At 40.4% G+C, this 17448-nt stretch overlaps 1 protein-coding gene across 1 annotated transcript in view; it reads left to right on the top strand.

Moving 5' to 3' along the window:
* The window catches only part of SYNE1 (spectrin repeat containing, nuclear envelope 1), a 644155-nt gene that overhangs the window by 383765 nt on the left and 242942 nt on the right, over positions 1 to 17448 (top strand). Inside the window, exons 93-94 of the mRNA XM_006882743.1 lie at positions 13990 to 14184; positions 16539 to 16712. Coding sequence (XP_006882805.1) covers positions 13990 to 14184; positions 16539 to 16712 — 369 coding nt within the window. The remainder of the gene's footprint in view (positions 1 to 13989; positions 14185 to 16538; positions 16713 to 17448) is intronic.

The raw sequence follows: 17448 nt of genomic DNA, 5'->3' as shown, positions 1-17448 counted from the left end.
GATAGATAGATAGATAGATAGATAGATAGATAGATAGACAGATGATAGAACATAGATGGTAGATAGATAAATGATGAAAGATAGACAGAAAGTCAGACAGATGATAGAACATAGATGACAGATAAATAAAGATGATAGCTAGGTAGATAGAAAGACAGATGATAGAACATAGATGGCAGATAGATAAATATAGATAGATAGATAGATGATAGAGAAAAGTGTACACACACATGCCTCATCTTAATACACTATTTTTAAAAAAAATTTATTGTTTTGAGTGTGTGCACTGTCAAATCAGATCTGACTGGTACGGGAGGAGATTGTCCCTCCTTCTCCAGCAGAGCATCTGGTGGATTCAAACTTTAATACATGGTTTTTGAGAGATGTCTTGGTTTATACACAATTATACACAAAGTACAGAGAGTTTCCATCTACCCATCCCCTCTCCCACCTCTGCACACATTTCTTCTATTATTAGCATCTCGCTTTTGGGTGGTACATGTGTTGCAGTCGATGGCACAATACTGAGGCATTATTGCATAACAGAAGCCTGCAATTTTATGTGAGGGCCCGCTCTTCCTGCGGGACCGTCCTGTAGGTTTTGACCAGTGCATAACATCACACATTCACCCTTACACATTGGAGCAGCATCGTTTCACCATCCTGGAGGCAGAGAGACTTCTAGATGTGTGTGTGCTGAGCTGTGAGAGCACACGTGCTTAATGTGCCTAGCGCCTATAAAGGAATGTATCCGCTTAAATGCTTTTCTTTGTCTTTCATCTGACTTGCAGCCCGGGCTATCTATCCTTGGTGTGCATTGCCTTTTAGGCAGGCAGTTCGACTGCACCAGCTGCTCTTCGGAAGAAAGTTGGCAATCTTGCGATTTATAGCCCCTGACAAACGGCTGGAGGGTCAGCCAGGAGTCAGTTGCCCCTCAAAGGCACTGAGTTTTGGGTGTGTCTGGGGTCATTTTGCGACAGTAGACTTTCAGTGTAGTAAAATGATGGGAGCATCTTATGCAGAGGTAACACATTGATAATGAACAGCTTCAGGTTTGTGACATTCTTTCTGTTGTAATGCCTTATGATAGAGATCAAAATGCTTACCATCTTCTTTGAGGTCTTCCCCTCTCCCCACCCCACCAGTGGAACTTCCTTTTTTAGTTCTTCCTTTTATCCCAAATCACCCAAAGGTAGACTGGTTTGTGAAGGGCCAGAGCTGCTGTCAAAGTACCAAATTACATTACACTTTGTTCACCTGGAGCACAGGTAACTGATGTGTTCAGTTGCTATCAAGAATGTTAGCAATTCAAGTCTACTTTGAGGCTTTCTACCTAGGAGGAAAGGCCTGGCGATCTACTGGAAAATAAGTCATTGAAACACTCCACAAACACTCTTCTACTTTGACACCAAGAGTTGATGTTGGCTCAAGAGCATCTACTTGAACTCTGTTCGTTTTGATTCTCTGAGCCCTGACTATCATGGGAGCAGCCTGGGACTTGAGTGCCTGCTTCAATACTGACTTTCTCAGCACTTCTCCATGTATTTCCTAGACCACTCCTGTATTTCCAGTGTCTCTTCCCCAGTGTGTCTGCATCCATGGAGACTCCAGTTCTCCAGGCTCGTCCGTGTTTGCATCAGCACGTTGGTTGTCTCTGTTGTTGCTGTGTGCACCTGGAGTCCCTTCGTCTTGGGTTGCCCTGTGCTCTGTCTCCTGGGTCCCCCTGCACCTCCCTCTCCGACCCTGGAGCAGCAGGAGAGCTTCCCACCGCTGGGGACAGGTCCTCCAGCCAACTTTGGAGGAGGCGCCCTTTGAAATGCCCCATCCTGTAAACATCTATACGGTATAATAGCCCGCAGACTGGATTAAAGAAAATGCAAGTCCAGCGCTTACTTACTGTGTGAGTAAATGCTCTCTGCTGTCAGCCGTCTCCATCTCTCTCATCCTCTGGTGGGTCAGGTGACTGAACACACCTCCCAAAGACCCTTCCCAGGGTCACACAGGATTTATGACCTTTCATGTCGAAAGTCCTGCTGGCTGGCCCTGGCATCATTCTTACGTACAAAAAGCAAACTGGCTCCCAGCTACCATCACCTTGCCTGTCAGTCGTTAAAATCAGTAAACTCAATGTGGGGTAAAATGATTTCATGGTGAAAACTCAAAATTCCAAGTAAATCTTAATTATTATACATTGGAAAGGAATCCATGACTCTTCTTGTTGAGATGCCGGGCTCATGGCACTTCCTCCCTCTCTACATGGTGACTGGTCATGCTGGCCTCCAGACAGAGGGACATTCAGCTCCAGGATGCCAACCTGTCATTGGGTTTAATAATTCTATAAATGCCATAATGAGAGGGAGAAAAAGGATGTATAATTAAATAGTAAATAAGGTCCAACTCAGGAGCACTTGCTAGGTCTTCCAAAAAGCTAACATTTTCTTTTCCTATGACCTACTTTTGCTGAAAATGCCTACGTTCATTCCACAAAGCTCTGAGGCAGAGCTGCCCACACAAAAAGGCTGACGGGAACACAATCATCTAAATTTGCTCTTAGCTTCTGAAATGGTAACATTTCTAACCCCCTCAAACACTATTATAGGATTGTTGTTTCTAAATGAAGGTAGCCCCTGTGGTTCAACAGCTCAGTTACTAACAGAAAGAAAGGTTGACTCGGTAGGTGGGTCCTCCTGCCCTCAGGTCTGTAATGACTGCTGTTGTTTGCGCTGCAGTGTTGGTTCTAACACAGAGAGAGCCTTTGTGCCACAGAAACTCCACCAGCTCCGGCTCCATCCTTCTAATCTCTACTGACTTTAAAGCCGTTGTTGGTAATCACTGTGTTAGAGGGTCTTCCTCTTTGTGACTGACCCTCTCCTTTAACAAACATATGTTTCTCCTGGGACTGATCCCTGATGACATTCCCAAAATAGTTGAGATAAAATCTCACCACCACCACTTCTAAGGAACATTCTGGCTGCACCATGTCCAAGCAGATATAGTTTCTCTTTCGGCAGTTCACAGAGTATTTAAAATTCTTGGTCAATGCCACAGTTCAGAGGCATTAATTCTATCTGGAGTTGTGATCTTTCTTAGTCATCATCCAAGTTTCGTTTTTGTATGAATGCTGTGGCTTGGGTCAGACATCCTTGCCTGTTAGTCCTTTTGAAGAAGTCCTTCACAGCACGTTTGCCCAATGCAGTACATTGTTTCTTCTCTCAGCAGGGACTTCTGTGGGTGTTGATTGTGGGTCTAAGTAAAAGGAAATCCTTGACCTTTAATCACTGTTGTTCCATTTATTATGGTGTAGTTTATTGTTGAGTTGTGAGGATTTTTGTTTAACGCTGAATTGCAACCCATACAAAAGCTATATAGTCTTTGACCTTCACTAGTAAGTGTGTCAAGTCATCTTAATGATCACAGCCTAGAAAAACTGAACAAAATCCACCCTGCCCTACAGGGGTGCTGTGATTTGGAGTTAATGCATGCCAAGTGGGTGGATTTGATTTTTAAATTCCAAACAGAAAAAGGTGAGGAAATGCAGACACATCTGTATATTTCCTAAAAGTAATAGAAGCCTATCTAGTATCATTTATAATCCCAGCACTCTTTTGAAAGTATTACTATTTCTTTAAATAGCTGACCTAATTTCTACCTTTTTCCCCCCACTCTAAACATATGTCTAAATCTCCTGAACTTGGTTGGAATGCCATGCCTTCCCGTGTTCTCGCTAAATTATACTGTAATTTTTAAGGCGTTTATGTGGTTCATTAGCTGATATATCCTTCTTGTTCTGAGTGTTAAATCCTCTGTGATAAGGACTTTCTTTATTATGCAAGACAGATACTTCAGAGGGAGCTCTGGGGTTGTAGTGTGTATAAATGGGACTGTTCACCAAAAGGTCAGCAGTTCAAAACTACCAAGTGCTCTGTGGGATAAAGGTAGACAGACACCTTCCATAATGATTCATGGCCCAGGGAACCTAATGGGAGGCTGCTGAGTTGAATCAACTTGATAGCAGTGAAATCATGGATTTTTTTTTTAGATAATAATTTGGAAAGATCTCTGGCTACACAACTGTTAAAGGGCAGAGCTCCAACTGAAAGGTTAGCAGTTCAAATGCACCAGCTGGCCGATAGGGGAACGATGTAGCTGGCAGCTTCTGTGAAGTCTTAAAACAGCAATATATGTGTAAACAAAAGATATTTTAATCTTCATATTTCTGAAAAATTATCATTGTTAGTGTAGCTATGTGTATATTAACGATGCTACATGTAGTATCACAAAATTGTCTACATTAAATTCTAGTAAAAAGCATATTTTAAGAAACCCCAAGGGTACTTCTACTCTGTCCTGTAGGGCTACCGTGAGTCAGGATCAATACGGCAGTGGCGGATATCGCACTGGGTCTGTTTGTAGACTGTGACAGACACACGACAGACCTTGAGAGTGTACGGTTTAGTACAAAGTAGGTACGGCTCTGAGGTTTTGGTTTTTATTTTTGGTACACATAAATTTTTCATTTTATAGGATTTGAAAGTGATTTTGGCAATTTTTATTTTCTGAGAATCACAATCTCAGTTTACCTTTGTTGTGGAACCAAACATGAATTCTTTATTTGTAAAGAGTAAGCCATTGTCAAGACTCTCAAGGTGACACGTGTAGACATGTCATGCCACACCTTCCCGAAAGACAGGACCCGTCACCTCCTTCTCATTATTCTTTCATCCTGATGTTGAAGAGATATGAGGACCCTCTGGCACCCACTCTTGGACTGTGGAAATGAAGACAGCTTTAACTGCTCCACCCTTTTGACTGGTTCTTTTACTGATGCACCATTTACCATCCATAAAATTAGCTATTGTAACAGGAAAGGTTCAGTAGCACTGAGTACATTGTGCAGTATCCTTGATCACATTTCAAAATATTCTTATCTCCCAACAACAAATAATCCCTGTGCCTAGTAACCTTGACTGCTAGATCTTGAAATAGGTATAATGGCTACTCTCCATAAAGACACACTTATCTTTATGAGCAAATCTTTCACCAGCCGGATAAAACCCAGCCATCCCAGAATTCCTAATTCCTTCATGACTTATTGTTGAACATGCAGACAGCTATTTTAGAACATTCTGGTTTGAAGTAGATGCTGAGTGCACACCCATGTTTATTGTGGCTTTGTTCACAATAGCAAGGAGTTGGAAATGACCTAAGTGCCCATCAACAAATGAATGGATAGAGAAGCTGTGGTATATTCACACAGTGGAATACTACGCTGCATTGAAAAACAAGGAACTCATGCAATATTATTCAAAATGGGTGACCCTGGAGGACATTATGCTGAGTGAAATATCTCAGTCACAAAAGGACAAATACTGCATGGTGCCACTGTTGTAAAACAGGACTGACTTGGGGTTGGGGGGAGACTGAGAAAGATGGGTTCAATAATGTATGCTGCACTGAAACAGATGAGGGAGAAAACTGTTTAAAAGGGATATGTGATTAGGTATTTTTGTTATGACAGGAGTCTAGAGCAAAGGCTACATGGTGGAGTGGACCTGGGGGAGGGTTTGAAAAACAATGAAATACTTTTTCTTTTACTTTTCCAAGAGGGGAGTGTACTAGGGGAGAGGGTTGGAAAGGGAGAAAAGTGCAACAATGAATGAATGGAAATCCAAAGTCTTTGTAAATTTTTACTGAAATTAATAATAAATTTAAATAAAATTAAAAAAAAAAGAAATGGACGCTAAGGACTTTGCCAGACACTTGACTGTAATTGGTCAAATGCATTGAGTTTAAATGAGGAAGGTCTATTTAGTTTATGATAGCTCCACAGTAAGGAGTAAGTTTTCTCTCTCGTGAATGTTAATTCCACTTGCCACACACTGTGGCGGTCAGCCACCACGAACAGTGTTGTTGACATTAGAAACAGGTTACTGGACATGGTACTGCTGGGTGCATCAGCAGGAACTGCTTCAATCGCTAAATTCTAAACAATCCCTTTTAAACTCCCAGCAAGTTTTATGATGCGGATAGATAAACTTATCCTGAAATGCATTGGAAATGTATAAAAAAATATAAACAGTCACCATTAATTTTATTGTGCTTCGTTTTATAACATATAATGTGTATTTTAAATAAAAGGATGGTTTGTGACAGCCTTGCGTGGACCTAGTTTATAGGCACCTTCCCCCCGCCCCAACAGCCTGTGCTCGCTTCTTTTTGGTAGTTTTCACAGTATTTACATTTTTTTCAAAGCATTAGTGTATTGTTATTGACACAGGATGGTGATGTTGTTGTGTACCACTCACAGCCCACCCTCCAGGGGTTTTTCAGAGACATTAAATCACATGGAAGGAGATTGCCAATCTTTAACCCACAGGGCAGCTGGTGGATTAAACGGCATGTACTTTTCAATTGGCAGTGCAACTCCTTACCCCTATGCCAAAAGGAAATCATGTTCTCTCTGGGGAAGGTTCACTCACAGTTACTTTTTCTGCCATCTTTAAAAAGTCCAAATATACGAACGCCTTTGAGAATTGTTCATGTAGATGTTTCTCCTTATGACCAGATTGCAAGACCAAAACCAGGTGAGCAACATCTATTACAAATCCATCCATAAAATCTCCTCTTCTGGCGTGCACTGGTGGCCTGGTGGCAAGAAGCTGCACTGCAATCCCAGATTTGAGTGGTCCAAATTCACCAGATTCTATGCTAGAAAAGAAGGGAGATTGACAATCTCCTCTAGTACCAGTCTGATCCGATTTGACCACACACACACACACACACACACACACACACACACACAAATAAAATTAAAAAAAACCCCTTCTCCTTTTTAGTTTGCAACGTACCGCAAATGATCATCCCTAAAGACACTACTACATACCCACCTGTTGTCACTGAATCAATTCTAACATAAAACAGACTAGAACTGGTCCCTAGGTTTCGAAGGCTGCAATCTTTGGAAGCCAGCAGGCTGACACATCGTTGTCCAGTGGAGGGGCTGGTGGGTTCAAACAGCCCACCTTTCATTGTGCTAGCTGATCTCCTGCGCCCTCACTGTTGTTTGGCCCTGGTCAGTGGGTTGACCCATAGTGACCACATGTACAGCAGCACAAAATGTTGCCCGCCCAGCCTTGTGTCCTGCTTACACTCATTGCTGTGCTTGAGTTCTCTGTGTCTATCCATCGTCGAAGAGTCTCTTTAGTTTTCAGTAAACCTCTGCTTTACCAAATATGACGTCCATCTCCACGATAACGCCTGCAAAGAGTGAGACAGTCACCCTCGCTTGTCAGGAGCATTCTGGCCCAATTTCCTCTTAGATTTGTTTGTTCTTCTGGAAGTCTGTAATATGTTCAGTGTTCTTTACTGACACTGTCATTAAAAATCCACTGACAGATGTGATTAGGAAAGACTTACAAACCAAATGGTAATAAAATACCATTTGATGGTAAAAATGAACACTTGTTTTTAAGTTGAGTGACATGACTGACTCTCTTAAACATAACAGGCGGTGAAAGAAACCATATATAAAATAATACATACTTGATTCCATTTATAAAAACTCAAAAGCAGGAAAAAATGATCTATGATTTTTTTCAGGTCAAGGCAGTGGTTATCTTTAGGCGAGGTAGAAGTGGTAACAAGAAGGAGATCAAAGATACATTTATTTTATTTTATTTTAAATTTATTTTATTGAAAGTTTACAGTGACTTTGGATTTCCATTCATTCATTGTTGCACTTTTCTCCCTGCCCACCCTTCCTCCTCAATTTGCTTTTCTTTTTGAAAAGTAAAAGAAAGAATTCTTTTATTGTTATTCAAGTACTCCCCCCAACTTCACTCCCCTATGCTACCTTCATTCTGGACTCCTGTCGTAACAATAATATCTAATCATATATCCCTTTTAAACAGCTCTCTCCCTCATCTGTTTCAATGCAGTATACATTATTTATCCCATCTTTCTCAGTCTCCTCCCAACTCCAATGTCAGTCCTCTTTTATAACAGTGGCATCATGCATTATTTGTCCTTTAGTGACTGAGCTGTTTCACTCAACATAATGTTCTCCAGGGTCACCCATTTTTTATAGTATTGCTTGAGTTCCTTGTTTTTCAGTGCAGTGTAGTATTACATTGTGTGAATGTACCAGAGCTTCTCTATCCATTCGTTTGTTGATAGGTACTTGCGTTGTTTCCAGCTCTTTTGTTGTAAGGTGTCCTCGAACAGCTTCTGGAGCTCCGATGTCAAGTCCATAGGGTATTTCTCACATAATCCAGAGGTCATGCCTCCTCACCAGCTCATGTCCACAAATAGTTCCCAGGGAGGGAAAGATTGGGTAATCTCCTCCTCTGTGACTTAAAGCCTGTGAAACCCAAAGGAAGGTGAGCTGGGCTCAGTTCTGACTTAGTGGTAATGAATGGAAAGGTGTATAGCAGAGGGAATGTATATATAAACCTGGGTAATCGTTAAGCAGGAAACAATGTACTGTTATGAAAGATGAATAGGGACTTGTTTTAGATAAAGGGTCCAGGAAAGACCTCTCTGCACATGTGATGATTGAGAGTGGAAGGATAAAGGGGATCTTGAGGCACAGAGGAGAAACAAGAGTAGTCGACTAGAGGGAACAGCATATCCAAATGCTAAGACAAGGAAGAGCCTAGGAATAACTGAAGAGGGCAGGATGGTAGCGAGCAGACGGGAGTGTTATAGAAAAGGCAGGGAAAGAAATGTGGTTATTGTTAAGTGCCATCAAGTCAATTCATAGCGGCTGCTGTGAACAACAGATCAAAGCCTCACCCTCTCATGGGTCCTCACAGTCTCTGCAATGTTCACGCCCAGTTTTGCAGCTACTCTTTCAATCCAGAGTCTTTCTCTCTTCCAGACCCTCCACCTTTCTCAGCATGGTGTCTTTTGTCAAGGACTGGCCCTTCCTGACAATGTTCTCAAAATACAAGAGATGAAGTTGCACCTTCTTGTCTCTCAGACGCGCCCTGGCTGCATGTCCTCCAAGACTGACTTGTTGGTTCTTTTGGCGAGTTGGGAAATAGTCATTAATCTCTCCCAATACCACCATTCAAAGGCATTAATTCTTCATCCCCTCTTCTTATTCAATGTCCAGTTTTCAGATCATAGGAAGTAACTGAAAACATCATGGCTTGGGTTAGGCACCCTGTAGTCTTAAAACTAATATCATTGCCTTTTAGCATTGTGGAGGGATTCTTGGACAGCAGAGTTCCCTATCCAATCCATTTTTAAAATTTATTTCTTGAGTTTTCTTACTATGGGACTTAAATATGAATCCAAGTAAATGGAAAGAGTTGACGACTTTAGCCTTCTTTCCATCTATATTGCCTGTTGGCCCAACAGGGAGGAATTTTGTTTTCTTGATGTTGATATGTAATCATATCAAAGGCTGTAGCCTTTGTTTATCTGCAGCAAGTGCCTAAATTAATTATGTCAAGATTAATAAAATAATTGCCTCATGCTCGTTCATTTTCTTTCTTGGTGGAACTGAAATCCTTTCATCTTTGTTGACTTCTATTTCCTTTTCTCTCTTATGAAATAAAAGTGATGCAGGCCCCTGCACTCCCCTCAGCAAAACCCTCCTTACATAGGATCAGGGCTATAGCCTACGTGCTAAGTCTCATTAACCGTCAGAGAAATGCAAGTTAAATCTAAGATGTTGCATCTCATGCCAGTCCTGACTCATTAAAATGCAAACGTAACGTAATCTTCTTGAAAAACTTAATTATCCCACATTAATCATAGACAGAGAGTAGAATTTACACTGTGTTGAACAGTTATATCAGCACACAGTTATGTCAAAATCCGGAACAGCCATGTAATTAATACTGGGACTCAAGGCCTACCTAGGTTGACACCTATTTCAGGGGTTGGGGACACAATTCAGTCTGTGACAGGGATATACCTTTGGGAATTTCCAGCATTGTTATTGCTGTTAGATGGTGTTAAGTGGACTAGGACTCCTAGCATAGTTCATCATTATGAAGCAGTTAAATCTTGGGGCTCGTCAATGTTGGTGATTTGAATCCACCTAAGATTTCTGAGGGAAAACATCAGATAATCTGTTTTTGCAAAGATAGCTGGTAATATTGTTTGGTGCCATGAAGTAGAGACAACAGCTCATAGGAAGCCTTTGAGCCACAGATCTGAACCTTGCCTTATCCGGTGCCATCTTCATGACCTCTCTCCTCCTCAAGCCCATTGTGGTCGTCACAACCGAGTCTAACTCAATAGCACATAAAAAACAACAACTAGTAGTTCGACAGAGACCAATAACTCAACAATGAGGAAAGCCTCTTTGATGCTAAAGGTGAGCCCTTGAATCACACCCAATATTTCTATTGTTGTCAGTTTCTTTCGCGGACCCCTCTACCTTTCCAAGCATGATGTGTTTCTCCAAGGATTGACTCCTTCTGAGAATAGATTCCAAGTAAGTTAGACAAAGTTTCACCCTCCCTGTTGCTCAGGAGTGCTCTGGTTCCACTTCCTTCAGACAGATATGATTGTTCTTCTGGCAGTCCATGAGACAGTCAATACTCTTCGCCAACACAACAGTTCTTCCATCGTCTTTATTCATTGTGCAGCTTTCAGATGCATAGGAAGTAATTGAAAATACTCTGGCCTAGATGAGGCACAACATAATCTTTAAACTGATATCCTTGTTCTTTGGAACTTTGGAGAGATCCTTCACAGCTGATTTCTCCAATGCACCACAGCTTTTAAATTCTTGACTGCTGTTGCCTGGCGTGGATCCAAGTAAAATTAAATTGTTGACAACTTCAATCAAAGTCACAACCCAGAAAACACTATGGGACAATTCTTTTCTGCTACGGGGTGTCTCTATGAGCTGGGGATTGACGAGGCAGCATCTGACAACAGGGATACTTCAGAAGGACTAGGAAGAAAGGGCTGTGATCAAGTTCTTGAAATCAGCCAGTGAAAATTGTATTGATTATAGTGAACTGATCTACACCCAGCCACAGGGACAATGCAAGACAGGACAGCTCTTCTGTCCTGCAGGCTGTCGCCATGGTTCAGGGGACAATTGGACAGTAACTAACAACAGGGAAAGATATCCTTCAAAAGGGCTGGGTAAAAAGAGTGTTGGATATTTCTCTAATGTAGTGTGTGTCGTATGAAAGTGCAGTACTTCTCTCAGAACTGGAGACATCTGGGATAGGAAGAGTCATGTTGAAAGGAAGAAAGTAATATTTTTTGCAACACAAATTTGTAGACTTTTAGATGGACACTGCTTTCCTGTACACTATTGTTGTTAGGTGTTATCAAACCTAGTATGGCTCAGAGAGACAATTTGAACAACAGCTCTGAACCCTGACCTATCCTGTGCCATCCTCGTCATATCTGATACTCGAGCCAATTATTGTGGTGATTTGTCAATGCATCTCGTTGAGGGTCTTCTCTTTTGCTGACCCTTCACCTTTCCAAGGAATAACCTTTCCTAGAAACATGCCTAAAGAGTATGAGACAAGCTTTGTTATTTTTTCTTCCAAGAGGCATTCTGGCTGGACTTTCTTCTACTTGTATCTGTTCTTTTGACAGTCTGTTAGATTCTCAGTACTCCTCTCCAGCAAAATAACTCAAAGCCATCAATTCTTCTTCCATCAGCCTAAATCATTGTCCAGCTCTCAGATGCATAGCAAATGATTGAAATACCATGGCCTAATCAGGTTTATCTTAGTTTTCAAATTGATATCATTGTTCCTCAGTAATGTTTAGGGGTTTTTATTTATTATTATTATTATTATTATTATTATTATTATTTTAATGTGTACCATCCAATCGGATGTTCCTCAGTATTTGGAAAGGTCCCTGACTGTAGATACTCTCTGTGAAATACATCTCCTAATCTCCTGAGTACCGGTACAAAGGATGTTGATTATGGATCCAAGTAAGATTAAATAATTGACAATTTCAGTCTTTACTCCATCTACCATGATGTTGCCTATTGTTCTAGTGTTTGCTTAATGTTGAGATGTAATCCATATTTAAGCTGTAGCATTTGATCTTCTACAGCAAATGCTTCAAGTCTTCACTTTCAATAAGCAAGGGTGTGTTATCTGCATAATGCAGGTTGTTGATGATTCTTCCTCCACTTCTTATACCACATTCTTCTTTGTAGATACTAGCTTCTTGAATGATTTGCACAGCATACAATCTGAACAGGTACAGAGAAAGGATATAACCTTGACACACATTTTTCCTGATTTTAAATTATGCAGTGTTCCCATGCTCTGCCCATACAGTGTACCCACATAAATGACGTATACAAGCATAAGAGAATGGTAGGTCATAGGAAGCTAGCCAGCAAGGAGGTGGTGGAGTTTGTTATAAAATCATATAAAGTGTGTTATCTGAGCTAAAAAAACAGGAGTGTAGACAACAGTCCTTTTATCACAAATGAGCTTGTTCTGAAACAATTAACTTGCAAGCATTCCTAAATTAATGATGCAAATAATTTTGTTTTTATTTATTTATCTTGTGCGTGCAAACCTCTCTTTAGCTTTAAAAATTAATGGCCTTACACAATGTTTGTCCTTTTGTAACTGTTTTCTTTCATTCAACTTAATGTCCTCTAGATTCCCCTATGTTTTGCAGTGTTTCCAGAATTCTTTATTGTTTTTCAATCTTGTATTTGTCATTAAGGGAATGTGCCATGGGTTCTTTTCTTTCTTTCTTCTGTTTTTTTTTTTTGAAAAGTAAAAGAAAAATTATTTCATTGATATACAATCCATTGATATACAATCCAAGTCCACTCCACCATATACAGCCTTCGTCCTGGACTCCTGTCATGACGATTATATTTAATCATATATCCCTTTTAAACAGTTCTCTCCCTCATCTGTTTCAATGCATTACACATAATATCCCATCTTTCTCAGTCTCCCCCCAAACCTGATGTCAGTCCCCTTTCACAGCAGTGGCACTATACAATATTTGTCCTTTTGTGACGGAGATATTTCACTCAGCATAATGTCCTCCAGGGTCACCCATTTTGTATAAAATTTCATGTGTTCCTTGTTTTTCACATAGTTTCTTATTCACTTGACTTGTTTCTATCTCTATTATGCACTTATTGTAAAGAAGACTGCAGTAACATGGATTTGCATTTATCTGCTCATGTTAGAGCTCTTATTTTTCTGGGATGTATACCTAGTTATGGGATTGTTGGATCCCTTGATAATTCTGTTCTCAACTTTTTAAGCAAAAGCCCAGCACCATTTTACATTCTTCCCAGTAGTATATGAGTGTCAATCTGTCCCTCACCACCATTTGTGGCTTACTCTTAAATTTTGTTCTTGCTGGAGTGAGTGGCAACTCATGGCTGTTTTGCTTTGTATCTCTTCAGAGCTTTCATAGTTTGTAGAGATTTTTTATGTGAACCAAAAGGTTTAACCTCTCTGGTGTTTCAAATCCGTTGGCCTTCCCTGGGAGAAAAATCTATTGGCTCCTCTTATGCACTTTACAGCCTCCAAAAACCCACTGGAGGGTCAGTTATGAACTAGTTCCCATCTAACAGCAAACTTTTTATCTTCTAAATTGACTCTTTAATGAATTTAGAATACATTTTTACAGAATTATGACTTACTGTAACAAACTTACATAACAGATTAGCAGTCTACAGCAAACTTTTGAATGCTGATGATCTAATGCATTGACAGAATTTTTTTTAAATTTTATTAATTTTAATGAACGTTTACAGAGATTTGAGGTTTCCATTGTTGCGTTTTTCTCCCTGCCTACCTAACAGAAATATTTTTTAGTTCAGAAATGGTCTGTCATCTAGGCTAATATTTTCATCTTAATGCTGTTGAGGACATCCCTAGCTTTCAGTTAAATGACTTCCAGGTGAAATGTCTCCCACGAATCTCAATCAATTAGACTCAGCTAAGGGATGTACTAGCCAGGGGGGAGGGCTATCCATGAGTGAGATTCCAGTGTTTCCTGCAGGCCCTGATGGACGAGATCCTCATGCTCCAGGATGAAATCAACGAGCTCCAGTCGTCTCTGGCCGAGGAGCTGGTGTCTGAGTCTCCAGAGTCCGACCCCGCCGAGCAGCTGGCCCTGCAGTCCACGCTCACTGTCTTGGCCGAGCGCATGTCCACCATCAAGATGAAAGCGTCAGGGAAGCGGCAGGTGCTGGAGGTAACAGTAACTCAGAAGGTGCCCCTTGTTTCTGAATTAAGCACCCAAGTTGTGTTCGAAATAATGTGGGCTTCTTATGTGAACTATGATCTTATCGTGTCCCGCTTATGAAATGCTAATGCTGTGTTTCTGAAATGGTCTTGTGAATAGAGCATTGACTCTGTCTGTCTGTAGCCATGAATACGTCCTTTTACTTCTTTCTGACTCATTTAAAGCATGATGTATTGGAAAAAGTGAAAAGCAAATAGTTAATATGCAAGGGTGTTGTGAAATTATTACAGAAAGTTTGCTTAATGATTTTCTGCATTTAAATAAAGACTCTCTAGTGGTGCAGTGGTTAAATATGCTAATTGAAAGTTTGTCAGTTCATACCCACCAGCTTCCCTGCAGGAGAAATGAGTTTAAATAAGAGTATTCTAAGAATAATTCTTACTATTGCTAAAGCTATGAAACATAAACCCTTCTTGGGTTACATACACCTTAGTCTTTAGACTGACATCCTTACTTTTTTTTTTTAGTTCTTTAAAGTACTGGCAGCAGATGGACCTACCCAAAGCCATGTCTTTTTTAATTTCTTGACTACTGCTACCTTGGGTGTTGCTTATTGATCCGAGTAAAATTAAATCCTTGACAACCTCAGTCCTTTCTCCATTAATGATGTTGCTGCCAATTCAGACATATTGTTGTTGTTGTTATGTGCCATCGAGTCGCTTGCGACTCATAGAGACCCTATGTACAATAGCCCTAAACTACGCTCTGTCCTGTGCCAATCGCACTGTCTCTGACACTCCCATCCCAATTATCCTAGTCACTGAATCAATCCACCTCCTAGAGGGCCTTCCCCTCCTGCACCGTCCTTCCACCCTCCCAAGCATGATGTCCTTCTCCAAGAACCGGTCTCTCCTCACAACATGTCCAAAGTATGTTAGGCGGAGCCTCAGAATCCTTGCCTCCAAGGAGCCACCCGGTTTAGCCCTTTCCAGGACAAATCTGTTTGTTTTCCTAGCAGTCCATGGTATTCTCAATACTCTTCTCCAGCACCACAGCTCAAAGGCGTCAATTCTCCTTCTATCCTCCTTGGTCATTGTCCAACTCTCTGATGCATAACAAGTGATTGTGAAGACCATGGCCTGTATCATATTATCTCACACAAACACTATGATGAGTCTGGTTCTTATGCTGCCTAATTGAAATATTATTTCCCTCAGTGTAAATACAAGCTTTAGAAACAATCGTGTGTTTTCTTTCCTTGTGGTTCTCGTGTCACGGTTGGCCATAAGTGCATGCACAGGAATGCCGTGTGATAACTCCTACAGACGAGCAGCTGTATGATGTCCAGAGTAACAGGGTCACTGAATCTGTGGGTCCAAGCAGCTCATGTGTAACTGGTTCTCACAAAACCAATTAGCAACATATGACTTTATTCTGTGAACTGGATAATATTTTATTGAGGCTGTTCCATTATCCAGTATCCAGTTAACCCTGGCTCTGGTGTTGAGTGTGTACACTATTTCTAGTTTTGCTTATAAGTTTAGTAAAAGTATTTCATTCTTGTTTTGGTTGTATTTAAAATCTTGTGTCTGCTTTATTAATATTTGTAAGTCATCTGAGAAGATGAATTTAAATAATGAGAAGTATTATTATTGAAGTATCTTTAAACTATGTATTTAAAGTTGGTTAATTTAGATTTTGAATTTTTAGTTCATTGATACTGTCTTCACTCATTCTTTGGGCCACATAAGGACTTTCAGAATAGAGTTTTATTTGGATCTTTTTTTTCCAATATGAGGGTTTTTTTTACTATCATTGGGAAAAAAACAACTAGAGAGTATGTCTTTGATTTTGGCCTTCATCCAAATCCAGGAGCACTGTGTTACTCATTCCCAAAGGGAATCTTTTGCTATGACTGCTTGATGACCCTGTTAGATACCTCCATTCTCTTCAGTTTGCCTTCGTCTTTATCCTAGCCTTCCATTTTACAAAAATTAAGATCCAGCATCTGTTGCCTTTTACCAACTACCTTATGCCAGAGATTTGCTCCCCACCTTGGTGCTTGGCAACTTGTCATCTTATCTACATGGTCCTGAAAGCAAATTATTTGGGGAATCTTTGCTCAACTTTTGGTGCAAGTTAAGATCGTCAGAGCAGCTTTTAAAAAATACTAGTCTCAAACTCCCTTCTGCTACAGAAGTTCCAGTTTATTACCCTGGAATGTGAGCGGAGCATAGGTCTATAGTTTTCGTAGATGATTCTGATGCTTAGTGAGGATAGGAAACCTTGGCTTTATCATGGAGACAGTAGAGTTCTCATGATTTTACGTTGGGTTGATCAGATCATCTTACTTAATCTGTTAGGAAAAGTTGAACGATCAGCTGGAGGAACAGAGACAGGAGCAAGCCCTGCAGAGGTACCGCTGTGAAGCTGACGAGCTCAACCATTGGCTGCTGAGCACGAAGGCCACGCTGGACACAGCACTGGGCTCGCCCACAGAGCCCATGGACATGGAAGCTCAGCTGGTGGACTGCCAGGTACAAGCATGCTCTCATCAGGATATCTCGGCATCCCTAAGTGCACTTCCTGCTAACGAAAGTGTAGTCAGCAGTTTGATGAGGATATATGATTTTCTGTAACTTCTGTGCCTTTGCATTTAGCAAGTAGAAAAAAAAATGTTAGCTAAACTTAGGTATAAATTTACCTTTCTTGCAAAAAATTTACCAATTATCTATTCTTTAGAAAACTTTCTCCTGCCTAAAGAACACTTGTAAAGTCTGTACGTTCCAAACCCCCTAAGATATCTATATTAAATGGTTTAACAAAGAATTCAATCCAAATGAAAGGAGTTAGTATCTGTGGTTAATACAACAGGCATTTCTCATGAATTCTCTGTTGCAATTTTGGTTCAAATACTGATAAACTATCTGGAAAAACCATCAACTAGAGGCTAAATTTGGGGAAATTGTCCACTGGAATAGAGAATATGCTTAGGTTTCCAAGAATTACCATATTTTTACACAATTAGCTTGCATCATATACAGATTTGCAAATGATACAGTTCTTCTGTATATTACTTTCCTATGTGCCCTATGTATGTATTTACATGGGCTCTTGTGGGAAATATAGTAATGTATTTGTAGTCCTGGACATAATGCTTTCATGGGTCCCCAACCCCATAAAAATATTTAATAATTGAAAATATTGAATGTTACACCCGACTGCTGTGGTATAAAGACAAATGTAATACAAGACTGATTTATAGCCATATTT

The sequence above is a fragment of the Elephantulus edwardii genome, unplaced genomic scaffold, assembly GCF_000299155.1.
Source record: "Elephantulus edwardii isolate Elephantulus edwardi_28Jun2011 unplaced genomic scaffold, EleEdw1.0 scaffold00024, whole genome shotgun sequence".
In the NCBI taxonomy this organism is placed as follows: Eukaryota; Metazoa; Chordata; class Mammalia; order Macroscelidea; family Macroscelididae; genus Elephantulus; species Elephantulus edwardii.
The sequence above is the reverse complement of the archived record's forward strand: the minus strand, read 5'-3'. Positions and strand labels throughout refer to the sequence as shown.